This window comes from Thamnophis sirtalis, unplaced genomic scaffold, assembly GCF_051295495.1.
Source record: "Thamnophis sirtalis isolate CommonGarterSnake01/CBP01778 unplaced genomic scaffold, rThaSir2_p1.2 scaffold_15, whole genome shotgun sequence".
NCBI classification, from domain to species: domain Eukaryota; kingdom Metazoa; phylum Chordata; class Lepidosauria; order Squamata; family Natricidae; genus Thamnophis; species Thamnophis sirtalis.
Window position 1 is genome coordinate 26,827,146 of NW_028261395.1, and position 27,561 is coordinate 26,854,706.

A 27,561-nucleotide genomic window follows, 5' to 3' on the forward strand; every position below is an offset into this window, starting at 1 on the left:
AGAAATATGATAATACTGTAAATTTAGTTACATGGTGCATAATGCTTGTACATGGAACATTGTTTGTGTATGCCATGAAAACTAGCTACAAATTAATATGCTTTATATATTATTTTACTTGTATTATATATTACTTACTTATATTATATTACCAGTGGTGGATGCAATCCTATCCTATAGTGCTGTGGTTTTGATGTTGCATGAATGTGTGAAAGGCGCATGCAAGTGAATTGCCGTATTTTTTGATGCTGTATCAGAGGTGGGGCCCTACCAGTTAGGACCGGTTCAGCCGAACCGGTGGTGTTTTGCCGGCCTGGGTCTCCAGAACCAGCAGCGACCCAGTCCTGCCATACCTCCAAACCGGTTCCCCAGTTGGTGCAGCATGTTTTTTTTCAATTTTTTAATGTTTTGCGTATGCGCAGACCTATTTATGGGCAACTGCAAAATTGCGCACACACCGAATCAGCAGTAATGCCAGGAGCAACCCACCCCTGTGCTGCATGCTTATGCGGAAGGCATGTGTGAGCAAATTGCCGTGTGTTTTGATGCCACACGCATGTTTGGAAGGCGCGTGAGCAAGTGAAGTGAGCGTGTTTGCGTGCACACTCACCTTTCAGGTGCTGGCTGAACCGGTTGCTATAGTAAGTGACACCCACCTCTGTATATTACCCCCTCCCTCATTTAATGTAGAGAATAGCTCACAGGGTAAAATAAACCTTTTTTGTGTGGTGGGGTGGTGTAAGAGTGATTTAATCAGGCACTTTTGAAATCAGAAACAAATCAGGTTACTCAAACTATTCAAAAGTGTAATTAATAGTTTAAAAGAGTTCTGAGGCAGTATGAGATATGTTATATATCCCAATTTTATTTGTCTTCCAAATGAGCTTTACTTTTTTTCTTCCAGGCTGACAAGAAGGAAAGAGGGAATGCCTTGAATGCAGCAATAGATAATATGTGCAAGAAAACAAGAGATCTCCGCAGACAGGTAATCTCCCCAGGGAGAAAGAGGGTGTTACATTTATGCAATTAGGTAGAATTAACTCCATGGATGAGGATATTAAACAAGTACTCGCAATATTGAAAAAAGAATAGTGATATTTAAGTAAAAGAGCTGCAAATTTAGATATCATTTCTGCAGCTTGTCAGGTGGACTAAGAACAAAGGACAATCCCCAGGTATTAATTATTAACTTGGGTTTTTCATTATTAAATATGAAATTGGAAAATAGGTTACTACCACATGCTGCACGACAATATTTCTTTTGAAAGAATGGAAAACATTTATTACACTTTTTTAAAAATGCTTTTAATTCCTTATATATTAGACCTCTTAAAGTTCTTGAACAATTAGTTTTCTTTAATCAGCTGAAATAGATTTGAAATGTTAGATGTGTTCTACATCTAATATGATAAGATGATATATTGGCATCCCATGGTGAGCACCCTGACAGCAAGACACTAGGTATGAGAAGCACCCTCAGAAAGCCAAATACTTGGCTTTTGCTATATGCAGGAAATTAAAGATGCATTCTGACTCATGGAATATCCTTTGAGAGTATCTTTTCCCTTTAACATCATTTTGAAAGCATTTTGTTGTTTCCTTTTAGTGTATTAGCATTTTCATATCTGCTGCTAAGAAGCAGGAAATAAATATTTCACAGTGAATAATTTCACCCAATTGCATTAGTAATAGCTTTATTTAAAGGCCGTTTTTTCCTGATGCAACCACTCCATGGAGGTTGCTTGCACCTTTTCCCATAGGTTGGATGTTGTCAATTATTACCTTGTCGCTCACCAAACAGATCACCGCCTTTCAACCTAGCAGCAGCAAAACATACCACGAGATGATTTATGTGATTCCCAGCGGTGGATTCACTTGCTGGATTAACTTTCCAGCTGGTTTGATACAAAACAATGTCCAAATACCAAAACCTTTCTGTTGGGTTGATTTTCATTATCAAGAACTGGGTAAACAGGGAATTGTTTGATTGTGCTAGTATATTGTTTTGGGCTGGCCTGGTATCAAATAGTGATTTGCACAATATTTAGCATCTGTGAGTGCATGTTCATACATATGGATGGAGAAACTCAACAATTAGATTTGAACAAAATTCCCTACCAAAATTGCTGAATAATTCTGCCCTATCTCTAATAAACCTTCCCATTTATGAGTGTCCATGGGAGATCATAGTGAGTGGAATGGGGGAACATATATTATGTCCATAAGCAGGATGTGGTGGGAATGATGCGGTGACCTATAGGTGGAGCTCTCGCCTCACGATCAGGAGGCTGTGAGTTCGATCCTAGATGATAATATATCTGCTGAACAAATCTCCACATTGGTGTCAGGGAAGGGCATCCAGCCAGTAAACACTCTGCTAGCTCCATTCAGTTGCCCAGACTGCACCCCACAAGTGATTATGGGGTTGTTAAATGAAGATGATAAGCAGGATGTTTGGTGGTGGGTTGTCCCTTCCACCTCAATTGAGGTTCCTACATCTTTCCTGGCATTTTTCTGGGCAACCTCCCACAAACTGGAGGGAGATTGGTGGCAGTCTGATTACTGTCACCATCATTTTATTTAAAGAGAATTTTCTTTGGCATCTTTATTTCATAGGAAGCTAATGGGTCTGTTTTATCCTTCTGAAGGTGACAGAGAGGAAAAGTATGGGTGGCAAACTAAACAAACTAAATTCCATGTTCAAAATGAGACTATAGATTTCAAAGGAGACTTAAGTGCTATATTGTGTAGATGAAGATTTAGCAAGCCCATTGAGAATAGAAGACAAAAAAGGAAAAGAGCCATGGTGGCACAGTGGTTAGTGTGCAGGACTGCAGGCTACTTCTGCTGCCTGCTGTCTGCCTGCAATTTGGCAGTTCAAATCTCACCAGGGTCAAGGTTGACTCAGCCTTCCATCCTTCCGAGGTGGGTAAAATGAGGACCCAGATTGTTGGGGGCAGTATGCTGACTCTGTAAACCACTTAGAGAGGGCTGTAAAACCCTGTAAAGTGGTACATACCGTAAATCTAAGGGCTATTGCTATTGTTAAAAGGAAATGCCATTTTTTAGGTTATCTCCTCTGGCATAAACATACATACTGACATAAGCACAATGCAAATAGAACAAATTAGTACTAATGATACAAAAAGACAAAAAAAATGTGTGTCTGTCTGTTTCTGATCTTAATCTATCTCCACATCTCTGTAGATGGCCATTCCCTTTTTGCTTTCCTGATTTTCTTCTCGGGATTAAGGTGAAAATCTTACCTAATAAGAGATTTCTTACCTGGAGAGATGCTATTTAACCAAGATGGGAAGCGAATAGAAATATTTTTTTCCCCTTTAGGAAAGTTTTCCTTCCCACTTCCTCCTGGGGAGAAAAGGCTCACATGGGAACAAATACAGATCCTGACTTCTTATTACACTAAGAAATCTGAATCTGTTAACCAACTTCTAACCCTGGCATATGAGAGGGAGACAATCAGAGTCCTCGTTTGGATATCAGTCTAATTTTTTCCACCTAATAAATGTCTGAATACTTTAAACTGTTATTGACTGCAGCAGTTGAAAAACAGTTATATAGCATACACTAGTAAGATGATCATTTTCAATGAACATTTTGGCTGAGTGTTCTACAAACTGGATATTAACTGTTCAAGAAGAAATCTAGTGTACTTTATTTTTCATCTGATAATGGAGTTACCTCTCTGGAAGGGGGGGGGGTTAAAAGAGAAGTTTGAGGACTGTAAACAGGTAATCTTCAACTTGCAACAGTTTGTTTAGTGACTGCTCAAAGTTACAACAGCACCGAAAAAAGTGACTTATGACCAGTTTTCATACTTATGACCGTTTTCAACATCCCCATGTTCACATGATCAAAATTCAGCCACTTGGCAACTGACTCATATTTATGACAGTTGCAGTATCCCAAGATCATGTGATCACTTTTGGCGATCCTCTGACAAGCAAAGTCAATGGGGAAGCCAGATTCACTTAACAACTATGCTGCTAACTTAACAACTGCAGTGATTTCACTTAACAACGGTGGCAAGAAAGGTTGTAAAATGGAGCAATGTACTACCTGTATGACTTGGGTTGTAGAATACTCCTCCCTGACCTAAAACTGTTTGACAATAATTTGTAGACTTTAGCTGAAAATACTAAAGTTCCATACGTAAAGATTGTTTTTATTGATAATGGTTGGGTTTTTTTTTGCAGCTTCGCAAAGCAATAATTGATCATATCTCGGACTCCTTCATGGACACGACTGTGCCACTTCTAGTGCTCACGGAAGCTGCTAAAAGTGGGCATGAAAAAGAAATCAAAGAATATGCTGCAATATTTACAGAGCATGCCCAGAGACTTATTGAGGTGAGGCTGATAAAAATACTCTATAATATACAGCATACAATGGACTAGGGATTAAACATATAATATATTTGTTTTTTCTTAGCAGGATTTATTGGTTTATGTGTTTTGGTATCGACTGATTTCAATTCATCCAAAAGTTGTTATAGTTCTTGTTTTAACATTCTACTACTTTTGTTGTTGCTCTCATTTGAACCATGTACTGTAGTTAAGTTGTCATTATAAGTTATTTACTACCGTGTTTTTCAAAAAATAAGACTAGGTCTTATATTAATTTTTGATCCAAAATATGCAGCAGGGCTTATTTTCTGGTTAGGTCTTATTTTAGGGGAAATAAGGTACTAAATGCATCCATCTGGCTGACAATCTTAACTGGGGCTTATTTTGGGGGTTGGGCTTCTATTACGACCATCCTAGGACTTATTTTCCGGTTAGGTCTTATTTTCGGGAACACAGGGTACCTAAAGGCTATCTAATTACCATAGTTGATTCATAAATCCTTTTCCTCAAGGGGATTGGCCAGAATTAGACAGATTCCAAAAATTCAGCATCTATATTGTTTCTTGATGGAATCCTAATATCTATCTCAGATACAAAGGAAGCCTACAAAACTAATATGGGCCACTGCTGATGCCTGAGACTGATCTCCATCTGGGTAGGGAAATTCATTGTAATGTTTTGAATCAGTTGTCCAACTACATGTAGCTACTATTTTAACACCAGTGCCCTGATGCACCATTAACTCTGGGCAATGTGAGAATATAAATAAATACAAGCCACAATTATCCAAATATAGAAGGGCCCAAACTGAAAGTAGGACTCCCATGAAAAATCATTTTTTCAAGACTTCTTAATTCAATTCAAATTAATTACAGTAAATTTATTGCTTGATCCCTAATAGTCTATTCCATTCAATACTGGTCAAAAAGAAAGCACTGTTGAACCTTTCAATACACTTCACCAGGAAGTTTCTTTACAGTGGTAGCCAAAGCATATCTGACAAAATTCTTTGGTACCGAAAGCACTTCTTCTGAGCAATTAGGAGACCTGATTGTTCCTTTTCCCATTCCACTCTGAAGTTCAAAAACTGATTTGCATTTATGGAATTATTTATGGCTGGGTGGAAAATATACCAAAGTATAAAATTTCATTTAAGGCATACATCTGGTTTTGCTTAGGGAATGCAAATGTCAAATTACATTGGAAAGATCATTGCAATGCTATTTTACTTTAATATTAATTATTGTATATAGAGGGATGCGGTGGCTCAGTAGCTAAGATGCTGAGCTTGTCGATCAGAAAGGTCGGCAGTTCGGCAGTTCAAATCCATAGTGCCGCATAACAGTGTGAGCTCCCGTTACTTGCCCTAGCTTCTGCCAACCTAGCAGTTCGAAAGCATGTAAAAATACAAGTAGAAAAATAGGAACCATCTTTGGTGGGAAGGTAACAGTATTCTGTGCACCTTTGGCCTTTAGTCATGACCACAGAGACAGCGCTGGCACTTTGGCTTTGAAACAGAAATGAGCACCTCTCCCTAGAGTCGGGGAGGACTAGCACATATGTCCAAGGGAAACCTTTACTTTTACCTATTGTATATAGTTTTTCTGTTGTTCGCATGATCAGTATAGTGTACTTCAGTGGTGGGATTCAAATAATTTAACAACCCAGCTGGGTAGGTGTGGCTCAGTGGTCATGTGACTGGGTGGGCGTGGCCAACCCAATGTCACTCAGGTCAATGGGCGCTTCGCCTTAGCTGTTACAATGTAATAAGGGCTAACCGGAGAGGCAGGTTCTGTAAGCAGGGCAATAAAGATTAGGCTAGAAACAATACCAGAATGTTTCCTTTACAGATTAGCCCTGTAAAGTGGGGAAAAAACAAAATGAGATTTCTTCCAACAACTGGTTCTCCGAACTGCTTAGAAAGTTAACAACCGGTTTTCCCGAATAGGTGTGAACTGGCTGAATCCCACCACTGGTGTACTTGTTTAAGGAGTTGAAGAGTATGATGTTACAAAGTGATATTTTAATGTTCAGGTGTATGTGTATGTACCTGTGTGTGCAGAAAAATAATTCAAATACTTTTCTTCTGGTATTCATCAGCTCTTTATTAGCATCCATGTCTTTTTTTTTACTGTACATGCTGCTTTATGTTAATTATCTTTTCAATAGTACGATATCTGGATATCTGAGTGATTTTGGAATATGTAACACTGCATTAAACAGGGAAAGAAAAGGAATGATTCAGTTGACTTAAAATAAATGGCATTATTATAGAGATGATGTCTATGCATGTAAATGAAGAACTGTGCTTTTGAAATATGGTTGATTATTATTAAATACTTTCTCTCTGTGAGGGGAAAATCTGCAAACAGGGTGTTGTATAAACAGAACCTTTTTGGAGGGTTTTATTTTTCTTCAAACTAGTTCCTCAGGGACAGTTGGTTAGGAATTCTTACCAATAGAAAAGAATATACATAGTGCAATTCTTATCACTTCCTGGTAGCATTGAATTATGGTGGTTAGTCCAAACTATCAGGAGGATAATAGTTTATATCATGACATAGATAAGCGTTTTTCCAATTTAGCAACTTTTAAGAGATGTGGACTTCAGCTCCCAAAATCTGGGAAATTCTAGGAGTCGAACTCCATATATCTTAAAATTGCCAAATTAGAAAAACACTGATTTACTTCTATTATATTTTAATCATTCTTGGAATTAAAGGGAAATTAAAGATAAATTAAAAGATGCTTGCTCCTGGGGAGGAAAGCTATGCCAAATCTAGGCAACGTACTAAAAAGCAGAGACATCACCCTGCCAACAAAAGTGCATATAGTCAAGGCTGTGGTTTTCCCAGTTGCAATGTATGGCTGTGAAAGTTGGACCATAAGGAAGGCTGAGCGCCAAAGAATGGAGGCCTTTGAACTCTGGTGCTGGAGAAGACTCCTGCGAGTCCCTTGGACTGTAAGGTGATCAAACCGGTCAGTCCTAGAGGAGATGAACCCTGACTACTCTTTAAAATGCCAGATCCTGAAGATGAAACTCAAAAAGTTTGGCCACCTGAAGAGAAGGAAGGACTCACCGGAGAAGAGCCTAATTCTGGGAAGGATTGAGGACAAAAGAAGAATGGGTTGACAGAGAATGAGGTGGCCGGATGGAATCACCAAAGCAGTAGGTGTGAGCTTGAATGGACTCCAGAGGATGGTAGCGGACCAGAAGGTCTGGAGGAATGTTGTCCATGGGGTCGGGATGGGTCGGACACAACTTTGCAACTAAAAACAAATCATTCTTGAGTTGCAGCATTTGGAATGGCCACTAGAAGGCAGTAAATAGTATTTTAAAATGTCTGTTGCTATCTCCTGGCTGCCTAGATTTTTGCAGTTGTAATTTTGATGGTATGTTTTTTAATAATGAAATTCTCAGTCACATTCTGGTTGAATTATATGGCTGCAGATGCCGCCAAGCTGCCACTTGAAATAGCATGAGTTATTTTTTTTAAAAAAAAAACCATAGATGCATTACCCTTGGCCACATCATATTCAAAATGAGGCTTTTAAAGTCTGGGAAATTGCTCAAAATTGATGCACTACTTCAGATCCTGTATTTGTTAATGTGTGTGCTGGTTTTCAGCCTGAGCTTGTTAATTTATGCAGGAAAAAAAAATCACAGCCAATTATGAAAATGCTTTACTAAACAGCAAGCAAAGTGATTTAATCTGAGTAAATAGAGGTGAAAACAAGAGTGGACCAACCAGAGATAACAAATCAAAGGATTTGTAACAAACTAAAATAGAGGGTAAGTATAGGATACATTTTTTGTTGCTACATAAATCTGGAATAAATAGAGCCGTGATGGCACAGGTGGCACACAGATCCCTCTCTCTGGTCCTGCAAGTCCTCATCCTATACTAGCTGCACTGCACATGCGCACACACCTCCCAGGTCTCTGCCACGCATGTGCAAGGGGTCATGTGGGCATGCATGGGGGGGCGGGGTGGAGAACGGTGTGTGTGGCAGGCCTCCCCACCACCCATTTTTGGCCCCAAGAGACTTCATGCATTATGGGTGTGGGCACACGGACATACTTTCGGCATACAACGACAAAAAGATTGGCCATCACTGGAATAGAGAATGAGATTAATCTCATTTATATTTAGGAACTCTGCCCAATTCCATTTGTGTCCTAGTATTGTCTTGTGAGTAAAGAAAAAGAAAGAAATTTCAACTCATGGGAAATACAAATGAAAGAGGAAAAATCATGAAAAATTAGATTATTCAGTACTAATGGTGATCTTTGTAAACTCTCTTCCATAGAGTCCCTGAAACAGCCAAGACAGCTTTTGATAAGAAGGCCTGAAACATTTGATTTTACCGTTTTCAGTTCAAGTAGAACTGTATCAGGGATGGCATTCACTTACCTTCCCTTGAAAAGTTGGTTTTAAATTATGCGTCCCAAAAATGAACTTTACTGCAATACCATGTGAATAAAAATAGTATTAGAAACATTATAAACGTCAACCAAGCATAAACAGATGTATCCCATATTTTCTTTGAAATTTTTGAAGTTTTTTCTTCTTTTTGATGAAAATACTTTTGCATGCATTTACATTTTCTTTAACGGTAAGTTATAAATAGGAAGTTAGCACTTTAGCAAACTTTACCACCCATATATCTTCTTGCACATTGCATTTTCTGATTTCTGGTTGAGTGCACATTTATTTGTTCATTTTATCAATTTATATGTTCACTTAATCTTTTATTTCTGTTTTACTCCTTCAACTACAATTAGGAAGGCATTATAACTGCTGCTGCTGCTACTACAATTACTGACTTACCTAATGCTGTTGCATACATTATAAAATTGTAAATAATACTCATCTGCATTTATTGGACAAAGATGCTTACTGTTAGTTTTCTTATAAAACACCTTTCTGTAACTTTTCCATATGCATCAAAGACAAATTCCTTGTGTGTCCAATCACACTTGGCCAATAAAGAATTCTATTCTGTTCTGTTCTGTTCTATTCTATGTAGAAAATGGGCAAATGCATACTGTGAATACATTTGTCCTCTTTCATGGTTAGTAAATATTATTCAGGATCTATGGGAGGAAGAAAAAATCCTTAATAATAAAGGCATTGGGAACATCATAATTGATTTAGTGCCTTTCTTTAAGCAAGTCTACTACAAGAAGTAGCTAATTCAGGAATGTTCAACCTGGGGACCTGCTTTCCAGGTAGGTAGATTAAATTGAGATAGGTTAGAGGCAGGTGCAGTAGAGTAAGAGACAGCAAGGGAAAAAAATATCTTAGTGAAAGTTTGGGAAGGAGGATTTAGTAGAATTTGCAGACAAGCTGTACTTTGTGAAATCAAACTCTGAACAGAGGCCAAGGGGTTATTTTTCACCAATAATAAAAGAATAATTCATAATGATCATTAAAAGGAGAAGAAAAGGAGCGAAGGATAGGTCAGCGATGCTGTGATAGTCTGAAGGAGAAGAGGTCAGAGTTTTCTTCTTAATGCACTTAGTTTGCTTCCTATTTTGTTAAATCCAATTCTTAAAAGTTGTACATGTGAAATCTCATCAATGTGATCCAAGGGAAGAGGGGGTTGGGACCATTAAAAAAACAACAACAGATAATGGAAACAGGGGCCTATTTTTTATTTGTTAGAAAGGTTTGGGGAACAAGGGTTCAGATAAAAGGATGCCTAAGGCACAACATGTATTATCTTCACCATTACCCCTTTAGCTTTCTTCTACTCTGCTAGGCAAGACTGCAAAGATATTCCAAGTGAGGAACATGCCACAGAGGAAAGCAATTAAATAATCTGTTCATCCAAAGGTCAGCAACTATGCCCTCTTTATGACCTATGGACCTCAACTCCATCTTAATTGATGTTCTCGGGTCATAAATGGGCCGTAGTTGCCCCCCCCCCTGGGTGAAATTCAGCAGATTCTGACAGGTTCTAGCAGACATTTTGAATACTTCAGAGAACCGGCAAATACCACCTCTGGCTGGCCCCAGATTGGGGTGGGAATGGAGATTTTGCAGTATCCTTCCCCTGCCATGCCCACCAAGCCACGCCAACAGAACCGGTAGTAAAAAAATAATAATTTCATCACTGCTCCCCCCTCCCTTCAACTCACGCACAGTAGCTGGGTATTTTCTGGCCTATGGAGGTAAGAAACTTGATATCCTTATTTTATTTTTGCAAAGAGAATGGCAAGGGTTCCTAAGCCAATCATTAAACCAGCCACAGATACATATTTTTTAGATTATATAAAGTTGTAACTGAATTATTCTGATTATCCAAGACATATGGATTTTATTTAGGAATCTCTCATTGGTATTGAGTTATGGTTATATATGTGATAGATGGCCTTTCTCTTAAAGATAATTGCTGCCTTCATTTTAATCAAATAAAAAGGTAGCTGAGGGCTATTCCAGTCCTGCTACTGCTGGTTCAGAGAAATTCTCATATTCCTCTAAGAATTCTGCTGTTTTATTTTTAGTAATAAGAGTGATTATAATTTACCCGACCAATATGTGTTATTGCTATTTTCTTATGTAGCTATAAGAAAGTTTTATTTAAAAGTTTGATGATCTGGCTCACTGTTTATATGTATTTCTGAGCCACTGTGTGATTAATGATATTGAGGGCATTTTCAGTAAATAAGAGTGCTTGCTTGCCAGGGAATTAATTAGATAGCAGTTCCATGGCATCTAATCAGTTAGGAGTACATCACTTGTAAAATACTCCCAACTAAGCAGTCACACAAGAAGTTCTTTGACATACAAATTATAAAATGTATTGATATAAAGAAAGAATCCAAATGGTTGTTGGCATAATTAAAAGGAAAATGGAAGAGGAGAATACAGATGAATGAAAATAATTCATATGAAGAAGCAATTTTAGTTTGGATGACATCTTTCTATAAACACATTGAAAGCTAACATTACAATTTTATTTTATTTTTATTTAGATTTAGAAGGCTTATTGACTCCCAAATGTTTCTGGGTAGCTTATCTAGTTAAAGGAAAGGAAAACAATTAGAGCTAATAAATCTTTCTACTATACCTTTTCTGGGATATAATTATTATGCAAAAAACTACAACAACAACAACAACAACAACAACAACACCACTAATAATAACTTAGTTGATTTATGGCATGCTGGCAGCAACCTGTATCAACCACCAGAGCCAGACAATGGTATTTGTGACACATCTTTAAATGTTCAGTTGACTGAGTTTCATGTTTGATGAATAAAAATATTAATGTAGCAGCAGCCAGTAGCTTTTACCACATAAGAGATACAGGTTTATTGATGCATCGAGTTCAGAGTGCTAACACACCAAGATCTGAACTGCCTGGGCTCCGCCCAGAACTTTAGTTTTATACCGTGCTCCAAACTGAGCTTTCTCAAGGCGTTTCCATATAAGAGACAAACATGACATTTCAAAAAGGAGAGGTTCATTTTGGAATGTTACAAAAAGAGAAGTACATAGGAAAACTACAAAAAGAGAAGTTCCTATAATGTCTTAAGCTATCGGCAGTTTCACCTCTGTTCTATCTTACACCCACGCTTGGCTTCTTGCCTAAGGTGACCAGACATCCCGCTTTCAGCGGGACAGTCCCTCTTTTGAACAATTTGTCCTGCATCCCGGTTTTTTAAAAAAAGTCCCGATTTTTTTTTAAGTTACGAAAAAGCCTCCAGCCGCCTTGAGGCTCTCCTAGCAACTGGGAGCGTATATTCTTCTTCGAGCTGAGCACATTCCCGCCCGCGTGTCCTTGGGAGCTGTTGCCAATGGCTGAGGGAGGAGAAGACTTTACTCCATGTGGAGACCGCGGGCTTCCCTCACAGATTTTTTCTTCTTCTGTTGCTTTGAGCAGCCCCTCCCTCCTCCCCTCTCTCTCTTTCTCTCTCTCTCGGAGCTGGTGGGCTGCCTCCGAGGCTGTCCAAGCTCAGCCCCTCCCCCCCCCGGACTGCTGCTTCGCCTCGGCTGCTCAGGGCTTCTAAATTGGCATTGCGTGTTGTATGGAGAGGGGATTAATGTGCCATAGAAACACAGTGTATGTCTCACGTGGCTGATAACCTGGTTCTCTATACAGAAGAGGTAATTTTAAAAACTTCGGAGCGCATCCAGAAAGAGGGGAGAAAGAGACTGAAGGAGTGTGTGCACAGGAGGGGGGGGTTTATACACATCCCAGTGAATCCAGAGGAGGGGGGAGAGAGAGAGAGAGAGAAAGAGGGTGAAGGAGTGTGTGCACAGGAGGGGGGGACTTTATACATGTCCCAGTGAATCCAGAGGAGGGGAGAGAGAGGGGGGGCTGAAGGAGTGTGTGCACAGGAGGGGGGATTTTATACACATCCCAGTGAATCCAGAGGAGGGGGGAGAGAGAGAGAGAGAGAGAAAGAGGCTGAAGGAGTGTGTGCACAGGAGGGGGGATTTTATAAATGTCCCAGTGAATCCAGAGGAGGAGTGTGTGTGTGTGTGTGTGTGTGTGTGTGTGTGTGTGTGTGAGAGAGAGAGAGAGAGAGAGAGAGAGAGAGAGAGAGAGAGAGAGAGAGAGAGAGAGAGACTATCACTAAGTGTTGTAGCTTATGATTCTTGATGAATGTATTCTATTTTATTTTTCTTTATGTACACTGAGAGCATATTCACTAAAGACAAATTCCTTGTATGTCCAATCACACTTGGCTAATAAACTATTCTATTCTATTCTATTCTATTCTACTCTACTCTACTCTACTCTACTCTACTCTACTCTACTCATTTCTATTTCAATTCTGATAAGGAGTTTAGCTTCTCTCTCTTGAAAATGTAAGCTAGCATAAAGCATTATAATGCAAGCTAGCTTTAGCTTTCAAACAGTTCATTTAGTGACCAAAGTTACAATGGCATTGAAAAAAGTGACAATTTTTCACACTTAGCGACCATTTTTCACACTTAGCGACTGTTGCAGCATCCTCATGGTTACGTGATCAAAATTTTATGTTTGGCAACAGATTCATATTTATGATGGTTTCAGTGTCCTGGGGTCATGTAATCGCCTTGTGTGACCTTTTGACAAAATATAAAATTTTTAATCAAGCCTCCCCCCCGCTCCCGGTCAATGGTGTCCCTCTTTACCAATCTGAAAATCTGGTCACCTTATTCTTGCCCCTCCTTTACAGCCACACTGTTCCAGTAATATGCGTTAACACAAACTGAGTAAATAAAATCATACTTAATAAAAATATAGATTAAGTATGTATTAATGCTCAGAAGCTAGTAAGAATTTAGTGCCTGGGGGCTCAAATACCCAGGTGATATTTTGGTTCATCTTCTCCCACCTGCCTCATTAACAACAACAACAACAACAACAACAACAACTTTATTGATATCACTGTACCAGGAGATGTCAGAGTCGAAGAAAAAGAACTAGAAAAAAATCATGAAATATTGTGACCTGGTCATCGAAACTACATGGCTATGGATGAAACATGTAACAGTGATACCCATTGTCATTGGGGCACTTGGTACCATGTCCAAGAATTTTACAAAACACATAAATAAATTGCAGCTTCCTGCAATAACACCAGCAGAACTGCAAAAAACCTGTGCTACTAGGAACATCATATATTTTAAGAAGATACTTGGTTGATACCTAGGACGCTAGCAGCAACCCATATCAACCATTAGCACCAGTCAACGGTATTTGGGACACATCTTTACATGTTCACTTGACTGAGTTTCATGTTCAATGAATAAAAGAAATAATAATAAAATTTAAAATTTAATCTTCAGTTGGATTCACAGTCTGGGACTGATAAAAACTTAACAGCTTAAGTCCTAACCAAAGACCTAAGAGCTGTTAAGGTAACGTCTGGGTCTGATATCAATTAAGTCCTTTAGCTATCACTCTGAAGGTTCCAATCATTATTGGTACAATAACAGATTTTTCTCCATAAGTATTTAACTTCAATCTTCAAGTTCTGATATTTTGCATTTTTTTCCAAATCATTTCCCTCAATCCTGCATCACCTATTATAGCAACATCAATGAACCAAGTTTTCCCCCCTTTTCAATAGCTGTTGTATCAGGAATGTTATGCACAGCATGCCTCTTTGTTTGGATCTTAAAGTTTCATAAGATCTTAACCCACATAAGATCCAAAATTTTCTCTACATGATGGTCCCAGTAGTTTTTACTACATTCAGATTCAGATTCAGACCTCTGTAAAGTTTCCAACAAATAATGCCGGCAACTCAGTCATATCCTGCTTGTAGTCAATTTGTACAATTTTGCTGCAGCCTTTGATCCAATGATCAATTGTTTCATTCTTTCCCCTAGAAGGGCACCATTTGCTATTGTTTGTTTCATGTTGAATGTTCACCTTCACTCAGTTATTTGGCAAAGCTGCTTCTTCAGCCACTAAAACAAAGTCTTCAATTTCTTTCTTTAACATCCCTGATCTTAACCAACTCCATGTGGGATTTTTTTCAGCTTTTCTTTCGGTATCCTTTGGCTTTCAATCATTTCTTTTTTATATTCAGCTTTCATCTTGTTCTTTTCAAAAACCATCCTAGTATAGCCTTTATTGTCATTGTACATCATGTATACAACAAAATTGGTTTTAGCCTCACTGGTGAAATCCATGACAAAAAATACAAACAACATAAATAGTATAAAGAATAATCCCTATGCAAGTAATTAGGAAAAAAAAATAAAGATACCATATTTTTCAGAGCATAAGAAGCACCAGAGTATAAGACTCACCAAGATTTTGAAGAGGCAAATTAAAAAAAAAAGTTTTTGCACTCTGCAGACCTCTCCAAAATGGCCCGTTTTTTGTGAAAACGGGCCTATTTTTTTTCTTCAAAAAAAGGGCATGAATAGCCTTTAGGAGGCTTGTAGAGTGCTCCTGGGGGGTGAGGTGGGGCCAAAAACAAGCAAAAAACAGCCCATTTTCCACTCATTTTTTAACTCCCCAGCCCCCAGGAGCACTCTGAAAGCCTCCTAAAGCCTATGCAAGGCCATTTTGGTGAAGGGGGCACGATTTCGGGAGGCAAAAAAATGTGGTATTAAGTGTATAAAACTCACCCAGATTTTCAGCCTCTTTTTTGAGGGAAAAAGGTGTGTCTTATACTCCGAAAAACATTGTAGTCGTATGCATGTGCATGGAGTGATTGTGGTTGTGCTTAAGAGTCTGACAGCCGAAGGATAGAAACTATTTTTAAGCCTTTTTGTTCGGCTGGCTATGCTTCGATTTCTTCTGCCTGATGGTAGAAGTTGGAAGAGACACTGACCAGGGTGTGAATCATCTCTGCTAAAGCAGCAAGACCTGGCGATGTCATCCTGTGGTGTCAGAGGGCAACCAATGGTTTCTTGTACCGAATTGATTTCTCTCTGTAGTGCCTTCCTGTCTGAGTTGTTAAACCAGCATACCACACTGTAATGGAGTATGTGAGGACACTTTCTATCATGGACCAATAGAAAGAAGTCATCAGCGGTTGTTCCCCCTGATTTTTTTGCAGAACTCTAAGGAAATGAAGTCTCTGTTTGTCCTTGCCAATCTCCAGGGACATGTTGTTTTTCCAGGCGAGATCTTGATAATAAGCATTCCCAAGAATTTAAAAGGGGAAACCCTCTCCACATAGCCCCCCTTGACATACAATGGGGTAGGTTTCTTTGTGCTTCCAGAAATCTAGCACCATCTCCTTTGTTTGATGTCTTCAGCAGAGATTCTTGGCTTTACTTAATGTAGTCATTTAGGCCATGAATGAAGAAAACCTCCTCCACAGTTTGTTTCACCTGTAAGGAGTCCTCTACCCTCTTTAGTTCCTGGCAAATACAACCAATCAATATTACTTTTTGGGTCCAAAGCATAGTGCATTGTCATTAATTTCCTTGCCTACCAATCCAAGTTATTGAGTTCCATCTGGTCCAATCTACGGAAAAGTGTCTAGGGAAATGAAAACATCATGCAATGTTGTCTGTAATAAAATTTAGAAATATTTGCTTCATTCCCCAGTGATGCAATGCTTCCCAGCCAAAAGGGTGCTGATCTGTGTTCCTGGGGGTCAAATGCTTATATTAAATTCATAGTTGATAAAAACTTCAAAGTACTGTTAATAGTATTTTGTGCTACAAGGAAATCTGTGAGGGGAGCCAAGTGAAAACATCTGTGAAACTACAATCTGGTCTTAGTAATTACTGCAAATGCAATAATATCTCTCTTGTGTTGCCTTCACATTTTGATCAGAGAAAGAAATGAGCTTTCTTTAAAAGTCAAATTTTGTAATGGTGCCCACGAGAAAGGCAGCTATGAATGAATCATGTATGTTGGAAAACTATGCAGATGTTTATATGTATTTTTGTGCAAGGAATTTTTAATTCTGTCCTCATCTGGTGTTGCTTGATTTTTATTATCCTTTGCTTCCATAAAAATATTTGATCGGGTCCATGTCATTATTATTATTTTAAAACAAACTCCCTGTAAATATTCTGTGTACATTTATTAAGATGTACATTATTCCCACATTTATTAGTGTTGGATGTTTTTCTTGAATGGTTTTATTTTTCTGTGACTGATAATTTATGCAAAGGATGAAATAGCTTCTGCAGCTTTTAAACCATGTGATCATCTCATAAGATTAAAAGGCCATTTTAATACCGAATTTAATGAAATACTGACTAACTAGGATTTGAAAAGGTAATGTAATAATACAATTACACTAGGAATGAGAAAGAAAATTTGAATGTTAAAAATGGCTATCATATTGGGCTTTGTGGGTTCTTTGATCAGAAATCCAATAATTTATGTAGAAACCTCATTTACCCACATCCCTCTGATGTAATTATCATATAAATATGAATGTGGTACTATTTTACTATTTTTGCATTATAGTCAAAGTGGCCTCGGTGGCAAAAATAGACAATGATAAATGTGGATATGGTGATTATGCAATTAAAATCTTATCTAAAGACAGAATATATTTTGTTCCAAATATATTGCATAATAATACTGAACAAACATACACACACACACATACACAGAGAGAGAGACATATGTATGTACATACGTACATTTGCGCATGTGCGAGACTGAAAAATGGCGCCCAGGCGTTCTGCTCCGGTCTGACGAGGTGAGCAAACGCTGAAAAAAACCTAAAAACTAAACAACTTCGCGCCTCGAAGAAGATCCCGGGGATGTCCGGAATTCAGGGGACCCGAGGAGCCCAGACCTTTGCGGGGGTCGCCGCTTCTGGGCGACCCCGGACTGCATAACTTCGGAGGTCTGTTCTGTGTGCTGTGAGCTGCCTGCGTTATCCGGCAGTGGGGGGCGGCGGCGTCATGTCGGCGTCTTTCAGCGGCCTAGGCGTTTTCATCTGGCTTATCGAGCTGCTTCATTGGGTCTTTGTGGGACTACTATCGCTCCGGAGGGAGAGAGAACCAACTGAATCAGCCCAGACCGTTGCGGGGGTCGCCGCTTCTGGGCGACCCCGGACTGCACAACTTTGGGGGTCTGTGTGCTGTGAGCTGCCTGCATTATTCGGTGGGGGGGCGGCGCCACGCCTGCTGCAATGGTGGCGTTTTTCGGCGACCTAGGCGATTTCACCTTGCTTATTGAGCTGCCTCATTGGGGCTTCGTAAGACCACTATTGCTCCGGAGGGAGAGAGAACGAACTGAATCAGTGTGGGGACTGAGCAGATTGGATGGGCGGTTTTTCCTGACGCTGCATCGGCCCCTCCGGATGGCTCCCTTTACTACTCAGCCTCACTTCCCTCCCAGCATTGCCTCCTTCCTCCTTTGCCCCTGCTCGGTCAAGTGGCCCTCTGGACGCATTCTACTCGTTGCCCCCCCTTGTTGCGGTGAGGCTTTTCCCTGTGTTTTCCACCTGCCATCTGGCGCCCCCCTACTGTGGCATTTTAACTTCTGGCCACCTCTGGTTGCGGATTTTGGACTTTCAGACCCGCTAGCTCAGCCCCATCTGGCTTTGAACATTATCAACACTACCACCTGCCATTATCCCTGGGACTCTATCTGGGACAGCGCTTGTGGAAGAAGGCCCCCTGCTTTCCTTAATTGTTCCGGACTCTTTGGACCTATTCAGACCTGTAGAAGTGGGGGACACGAGTTACGCCCCTGTATACCTTCTCTGGACCATAACTGGATGCTAATTATCGTAATTATTCTAACCATCTCGATTACTGAGAGCCATTTGGCTCTGCCTGGACTCGCACCCTAACAGCTGCGCAATCTATCTTTTCTTCCTTTTCTCTACCTTTTCTCTTCTTACTTTGTATGGGATATGCTAGGGGTATGTATGTAATTGGAATGAATGATCCCACTTTTATTACCATTATTGTTGTATTTTCTGTGTTTTAACTATTACGTGGGGACTGTTTGGGGGAGTGTTTGAGTATGTATGATTCGGAGGACCTGCCGGGAGTGGCGGGGGCTATGGGGGTGGTTGAGGGGACCAGAGACACAGGAGAGGGTCGGGGTATTGCGGTCGTAACAGGGAGGGGCAGATACGGCGGGGACTTTAGGGCAGGCCATTACCGGGGAAGGAGGGTTCGCTACATTGCAGAGATCCCTCCTTCCGGCCCTAGGAGTCCCACTCCAAGACCAGATGGCGTAAGTAGTCAGGACCCTGGTCTCAGGCTGTTGTCGCTAAATGCCAGGTCTGTTGTTCATAAAGCTCCTCTCGTCCGGGACTTAATTTTAGACGAGAGGGCAGACCTGGCATGTATTACTGAGACCTGGCTGGGCCCAGAGGGAGGAGTCCCCCTTGTAGAGCTGTGCCCAGAAGGATTTCAGGTGCTGCATCAGCCAAGAGCCCAGGGAAGGGGTGGGGGTGTGGCCGCCGTTATCCGGGAGTTGTTAGTTCCTCGTAGGGTCCCTGCTCCGGAGATTGTCGGGTGTGAGTCTTTGCTGTTAAAGTTGGACCTCAAGGGTCAAGTGGGTCTGCTGCTAACGTACCTGCCTCCCAACAGCGTTGCAGCAGCCCTCCCCTCGCTCCTCGAGTCGGTAGCCGAGCTGGCAATTGAGTTCCCTAGGTTGATGGTCCTGGGGGACTTCAATTTGCCGTCGCTCGGTGAAAACTCTGATGGGGCGCAGGAGTTCATGGCCTCCATGACAGCCATGGGCTTGACCCAAGTAATTAGAGGCCCAACCCATTCAGCGGGACACATGCTTGACCTTGTATTTCTCTCGGAGCAGTGGATTTGTGATCTTGGTCTGAGGGGGAGCGACATCATACCCCTGTCGTGGTCAGACCACTGCCTACTGAGGCTCGACTTCCGGAGGCCAAACCCCCACTGTAGGGAGGAGGAACCGACCAGGTGGTTCCGCCCCAGGCGCCTTATGGAGCCGTTAAGGTTCCAGACGGAGCTTGGGGTTATTCCTGACACTCTCGCCCACAGTCCGGTGGAGACTCTGGCTGCTGCGTGGCACTCGGCAGCGTCGGAGGCCCTCGACCGGATTGCGCCACTGCGGCTCCTCCGAGGCAGCGGATCCCGGAGACCCCCTTAGTTCACCGAGGAACTCCGGGAGATGAAGCGCCGGAGGAGATGCCTAGAGCACCGTTGGAGGTCCGATAAGTCCGAATCGAACCGAGCAATGGTAACCACCTGCACCAGGGAATACACCAGGGCACTTAGGGCAGCAAAAAGATCTCACATAGCCACCCTGGTTGCATCCGCTGAGTCCCGTCCAGCCGCCCTGTTTAGGATAACCCGCTCCCTATTGAACAAAAGGGAGACGGGGGAACCCTTGCAGGGCAGAGCTGAAGAGTATGCCCAATTCTTAGCGGACAAAATTGCTCGGTTTCGGTCGGACTTGGACTCCACCCCCGCAGTTCCAGCCGAGACACAGGGGGACCAAGTAGAACAGCTCTGGGTTGAGTTTCAGGACGTTACCCCCGGGGATGTGGACAAGGCCATGAGAGCTGTAAGTACCTCCACCTGTGTTCTGGATCCGTGTCCCTCATGGCTGGTCACGAACTGCAGTGAGGTGACACGAGGCTGGATCCAGGCGGTCGTGACCGCCTCCCTTCAGGAGGGGAACTTCCCCGCCGCACTGAAAGCGGCGGCGGTGAGACCCCTCCTGAAGAAACCATCCTTGGATCCAGCTGTCCTTAATAGCTATCGCCCTGTCTCCAACCTTCCCTTCTTGGGGAAGGTTGTTGAGAAGGTGGTGGCCTTCCAGCTCCAACGGTCCTTGGAGGAAGCAAACTACCTAGACCCCTTCCAGTCAGGCTTCAGACCCGGTTACAGCACAGAAACCGCTTTGGTCGCATTGATTGATGATCTTTGGAGAGCCAGAGATGAGGGACATCCCTCCATCCTGGTCCTCCTCGACCTCTCAGCGGCTTTCGATACCATCGACCATGGTATCCTTCTGCGACGACTGCGGGAGGTGGGAGTGGGAGGCACCGTGCTACGGTGGTTCTCCTCCTACCTCTCGGACAGGTCGCAGTCGGTGTTAGTGGGGGGGCAGAGATTGTCCCCTAGGCCCCTAAATTATGGGGTGCCTCAGGGCTCGGTCTTATCCCCCCTACTATTCAACATCTACATGAAACCGCTGGGGGAGATCATCCGCAGGCACGGGATTAGATACCATCAATATGCGGACGATACTCAATTGTATCTGTCTGCCCCGTGCCAACTCAATGAAGCGGTAGATGTGATGAGCCGGGGTCTTGAGGCCGTTATGGACTGGATGAGGGTTAACAAGCTTGTGCTCAACCCAGAAAAGACCGAGTGGCTGTTGTGTTTTCCTCCCAAAGATCTGACTAATATTCCATCACTCAGGCTGGGGGGTCAAATTTTACACCCCTCAGAGAGGGTTCGCAACTTGGGAGTCCTCCTGGATCCGCAGCTGTCATTTGACCACCACCTAACGGCTGTGACCAGGGGGGCATTCGCCCAGGTTCGCCTGGTGCGCCAGTTGCGACCCTACCTGAATCGGGAGACTCTCACAACAGTCACTCGGGCCCTTGTGATCTCCAGGCTGGAATACTGCAATGTGCTCTACATGGGGCTGCCCTTGAAGAGCATCCGGCGACTTCAGCTAGTCCAGAACGCAGCCGCGCGAGTGATTGCGGGTGCACCTCGATTCACCCGCATAACACCTATCCTCCGCGAGCTGCGCTGGCTGCCTGTCGATCTCCGGATGCGCTTCAAGGTGCTATTAATCACCCATAAAGCCCTACATGGCAGTGGATCTGGATATTTGAGAGACCGCCTTCTGCCAATTACATCCCTGCGACCAATACGATCCCATAGACTAGGCCTCCTCCGTATCCCATCGGCCAGCCAGTGCCGGCTGGCAACCACAAGGAGGAGGGCCTTCTCAGCAGTAGCCTTTGGAACGAGCTCCCTGTGGAGATTCGTACCCTCTCCACCGTCCAAGCCTTCCGCATAGCCCTGAAGAACTGGCTCGCCCGTCAGGCCTGGGGATAAGGATAGTTACCCCTCCCGAATGATGAATGTATGTTGCCTACCATTTTATGATATGTCTCTATCTTGATGTTTGTATTCCCCCCCTTCCCAGTTTTATGTGAGCCGCCCTGAGTCCCCTCAGGGAAAAGGGCGGCCTACAAATTCTAATAAAACTATAAAACTATAAAAACTACGTACATACATACATACATACATACATACATGTGTGTGTGCGTATATATATATATCATCTATATGTAGGTCTCTAGTTATTCGGGTTTTCTCCCGCGTAAAATTGGAGATGTCTTGGTGACGTTTCGACGAAGTCTCATTCATCATCTTCAGGCTTCTTCAGGCTTGGTGCTTCCAGGAGCAATGTATATATCTATATATAATATAAATAAATAAATAAATGCTGGTCTTGTTGTATTTGGGTCTTTTCCCGTGTAAGATTGAGATTGTCTGGGCAATGTTTCAGCGAGGTCTCACTCGCCATCTTCAGGCTGGGTTTTGGCCTTAAACTTTAATCTCAATCTTACATGGGAAAAGACCTGAATGCAACAAGACCAGCATACCTACACCTGTGAGAATCTATGAAAACACACACACACACACACACACACACACACACACACACACACACACACACCGTATTTTTTGGAGTATAAGACACACCTTTCCCCCCCCAAAAAGAGGGTGAAAATCTGGGTGCATCTTATACATTGAATACAGCATTTTTGGCCTCCTGAAACCTCACCCGTCCATCCCATTTTTCACAAAAATGGATATGCAGAGGGTTTGGGAGACCTGCAAAGTGCTCTGGGGAGGGCAAAAATGAGTGAAAAATGGACCCATTTTTCACAAAATGGGGGTGTTTTTGCCCTCTCAAGCTCCCAGGAGCACTCTGCAGGCCTTCCAAATTCTCTGCACGCCCCATTTTTTGCCAAAAAAAAAAAAAAGGTCCATTTTTTTTGAAAAACAGGGCTTCTTTTGCTTGTTTTTGCCCTCCCCGGCCCCCAGGAACCCTCTATAGGCCTCCCAAACCCTCTGCATGCCCTGTTTTTAACCTCCCAATCCCACCAGTGATTGTGTTTTTCCCCTCCCCGGCCCCCAGGAGCACTTTGTAGACTGCCCAAACTCTCTGCATACCCCATTTTTTCACAAAAAACGGGGTGTGCAGAGGGTTTGGGAGGCCTGCAGAATGCTCCTGGGGAGGGGAAAAATGTTTTTTAAAATTTACCTCTTCAAAATCTTATACTCCGGTGCATCTTATAGTTCGAAAAATACGGGAAGTGTGGTTACCAGTGTTCTGCACATGGAAACTTCTGCATCATTTCTAAAGGAGAGATGTCTACGTATATTTGAGTCAAGAATTCTTTCCTTGAAAAATGGAGGTTGCATTTGGGGTTGCATTTCAAGGTGCCATCCGTGCCATCCACAACCAGCTGTGTGTGGCTGAGGAGGTGTTGCCAGCAAATGTGCTTGCACTTTAGAAAAGCATCACCATAATCTTCTTTTGGGCATCTAGGAGCTGCCCAAATTGGTCGTAGTTCACTGCAGGATTCAAAAGCTGTGTGATTCCCCACAGAAATTCATGATCCATAGCCGAAGATATCTATGGCCCACCCTGTGGATCCTGAAATGAGTCTTGGCAAGGGGAGTATTTTCTTCAAGATGTGTCTCCTCTATTTGGACTATCCAATGCTGAATTATTCTCTGCAATTAAAAGATGCAGTTTTGTTTAAAGATTTTGTATAGGTTATAGTCCAGACACTGTATTGAGTCATGCAGTGCTGTTTCTAGTTTGGAAATGTTAACATGTTGAGCAATAAACCAGGGGTGAAATCAACCTACCTTTGCTACTGGCTCGCAAATTTGAGCGCATGTGCAGAGCATCAAAAATGGATGTGATGACTTCTGGGCTGGTGGGCGGAGCCTTCTACCAAACACACCTGCAAAAGTAAGAACAGCAAGGGGGGGAATCAACTGTGCTACACGATTTAGATTAGCTAATATAAATCACACATCACAGCTGATCATCAGAAATACTGGTTTGTGTGAACCGATAGCAGTTTTAAACTACTGGTTCAGGTGAACCGGTAGCATTTCACCCCTGCAATAAACTATATTTCTTTATTCTTTTGTTAGACGTGCATCCTGCTTTTCTTCCAGAAATAAAGAGCAGCATATATATACAACACTCCTTCTGACATTATTTTAATTATTACAAATAAAACATACAACACCCCCCCCCAATTCTATTGGGTTAAACAAAATTAAACAGAATTAAAATAATAACTCATACTGCTTTTATTCCACCAGGTATGGTAAAATCCTGTCCTCAAGACATTATCAACACAATCTGGATCCGCATAACATGCTAAAATGGAATACAATTGGTTTGGCTTTGATTTTGTCTATTGTTTAAACCTTGACATTTTGGTTTTTGCACTACTGTTGATATGGCTTAGTTGATGTATGGAATCCCTCAAATATGATTAATCCACAAACCTGCGTTGACAAAATAATGGCTTAGTACTTGTGTAATATGTGAACCCAGACCAGAGATTTGAAAATTATAAACTTTCCCTTGGCCACACTTCCGACCTTTAGAAATGTAGGCAATGCAACAGACATAAAGCAACTGAGTGTTCAGACTGTGGTATAGAATAGAAAAGCCTGCAGTGGTGAATACTGAAGTAATTGAACAGATTTCACTGAGTGCTAAATTTACATTACAACCCACTCTAGACTAACAAGAAATGGAATAATTCAGAATTGAATAATCAGCGCAGCCTAGTTTCTTTAGCTGGAATAGGGCCCAGTTCAATTAGCGGCTTCAACTAATTCAAGGAAAATCTAGCCCACATATAAAGCAAAAGCTTTAAAATGATTCTTGGGGAAATCAAGCAGATGAACTCCTTAAATCAGAATTCCTGGCTGAAGAAGAACCCAAAATAAAACACAAGAAAAACAAACTGGAGACCTTTATTGACCTTTTGATAGCGCATTTTTAAAAAGTGATTGATTAGTGAGCTGAACTTTTGAGACGCTTTCACTGCCTTGTACAGGAAGAAATACTACAGTTGTGATATCCTGAATGAAAACATCATTAGTGGCTGCCTTATAGCAGCATTTTATAATAATAAACCGATGTAATTACTGGACTCTGAATTAAAACTTCAAAGAGCCATTACGCACACTCATTTAGGTTGATCAAATAACAGCAAAACGAAATTAAAAATTCTCTCAAGCTGAATATACAGCATATATCACTCTGGCTATAGGAAGAAGAAACCCAAGTGAGCCTGACTTACAAGGTCAAAGAATAGTTTCAGCAAGAGCTACCAAAAAGAAATAGGCATAACATGGACTCCTTCTGAAAGAATAAGCATCTTCGTTAGCCATATGCCATCAGACATCTCATGACACACTTGAAGATAAAAATGTAAAATGCGGCAAGGTGTGCAGAGATTTTTGTAATTTTAGCTGTAACATCAGTTTTACAAAATTAGGATGTATACTGATTTCACTCAGCTGACATAATCCACCTATGGAAAAAGTCAAGTAGTTAAGGCATCAAATTAGAAGCTTAGGGGACTGTGACTTCTAGTTCCACCTGAGCAGAGGTGGGCTGCTGCCGGTTCGCACTGGTTCAAGTGAACCAGTAGTTAAGATTCTGTGCAGTTCAGCGAACCGGCAAATCCCACCACGAGCTGATCCTGCCCCTGCTTATTTTTCGGCCTGTTTTCTGGCACATGTTGGGCTGCTTGAGGGCAAAAACTGCCATGAAAATGGCCTGAAAATAGCCCAGACAATAGGCCTGAAAACGGCCCAAAGGGCCTGAAAATGGCCCAAACAAAGGCTTGAAAATGGCCCAAAGGGTGCCCTGAAAACAGCCCAAAAGTGGCCCAAAACGCCCTGATTTTTTGCCATTTTGGGGCCATTTTTGGCCATTTGGGGGGCATTTTGGGGCCATTTTTATGTGAGTGATTGGGAGGCGGGGTGATGAGTGATGTCACCCATCCAATCATGACCCAACCGGCCACGCCTACCCAGCCAGAGAATCGGTTAAGTTATTCAAGTCCCAGCACTGCACTTTAGATATGAAAAATGGCTGGGTGACCTTGAACCAGTCACTCTGTCTCAGCCTCACTCACCTTCCAGGGTTGTTGTTGTTGTTGGGAAAATAGAAAGAGGAAGGAATATTAGGTATGTTTGCCACTTTGAATTATGTAAAGGCAATAACTAAATAACTAAATATTGATTCTTCCTTTCAGTGTATCGTTTGCTACAAGGATCCACAGTCTCGACATCAAAATTGGATGCTCAGAATAGACAGGAAAGAACTGTTTATTTCTATGTCATTTTCCATGTTCAAAACACACCTCAATCTGTGATTTAAAAACAAAGCAGTTTGTATTATTTTTGAGTACTTTTTACTCAAGATATATATATTTTAGTAATTTTGTGAAACTAGAAGCAGAAAATATGAAAAATGATGGAGAAATTATCACTGGTTTTAATTTGACTATTTGTCCAGAAAATCAGGTCAGTTTGTATAAAACTGAAGACTTGAGCCAATATTCTGACCTAGGAGAGGCCTCCAGCTGATTGATCTGAAGAATGGTCACCAATCTTTATCACCACATTTGAGAAAATCACATTTCCAACATTCCCCCTACCCCCTATTATCAAATTTGTAATATAAAGAATGATCTAATCTTTCCAGGTTTAATCAAGAAGTTTAATAAAAGTGACAGACATAGAATAGACTTCTTTACTGGCCAAGGGTGATTGGACACACAAGGAATTTGTCTTTGGTGAATAAACTCTCAATGTACATAAAAAGAAAAAAAAGCCACTTTCATCAAGAATCATAAGATACAACACTTAATGATAGTCATAGCGTACAAATAAGCAATCAGGAAACTATCAGTATCAATATACATAAATCGTAAGGATACAAGCAACAAAGTTATATTCATGAAGTCATAAGTGGGAGGAGATGGGTGATAGGAATGATGAGAAGACTAACAGTAATAATAATGCAGCCTTAGTGATGGTTTGACTGTGGTGAAGGAATTATTTGTTTAGCAGAGTGATGGCATTTAGGAAAAAAACTGTTCTTGTGTCTAGTTGGTGTGCAGTGCTTTATGGTGTCGTTTTGAGGGTAGAAGTTGAAACAATTTATGTCCAGGATGTTAGGGGTTTGTAAATAGTTTCATGGCCCTCTTTTTGTCTCATGCAGTGTACAGGTCCTCAATGGAAGGCAGGTTGGTAATAATTGTTTTTTCTGCAGTTCTAATTATCCGTTGAAGTCTGTGTCTGTCTTGTTGGGTTGCAGAACCAAACCAGACAGTTATAGAGGTGCAGATGACAGACTCAATAATTCCTCTGTAGAACTGTATCAGTAGCTCCTTGGGCAGTTTGAGCTTCCTGAGTTGGCTCAGAAAGAACATTCTTTATTGTGCTTTTTTCCCAACGCAATTAATGTTCCCCTTTTTTCCTGTCAGCCCCGGAGGCCATCTTTTTCTTCGGATCTTCAGGGCTGCCACACTTAGTGCTGTGGGAAACTCGGAGGGGGGATTTCATGGAGTGGTAAAGATATCTAACCATAACAACGTTCTTTTCTCTGGGAGTCAAGGATGTTCAGCCTGCAACTGGAGGCATCTCCAGTTGGATGTTGGATTGATTGGACCATGTGATGAACATGTGGGTGCAGGTGAAGGGACTTTGATTTTCTTGAAAAAATTTCC

At 41.7% G+C, this 27,561-nt stretch overlaps 1 protein-coding gene across 2 annotated transcripts in view; it reads left to right on the forward strand.

The window, feature by feature from the left end:
* Positions 1–27,561, forward strand: part of CTNNA3 (catenin alpha 3) — an 869,421-nt gene that overhangs the window by 436,975 nt on the left and 404,885 nt on the right. For both annotated transcript variants that reach the window (XM_087702521.1, XM_087702520.1), the window contains 2 exons: positions 905–985; positions 4,218–4,370. In XM_087702521.1, the coding sequence (XP_087558647.1) occupies positions 905–985; positions 4,218–4,370 (234 nt within the window). The remainder of the gene's footprint in view (positions 1–904; positions 986–4,217; positions 4,371–27,561) is intronic.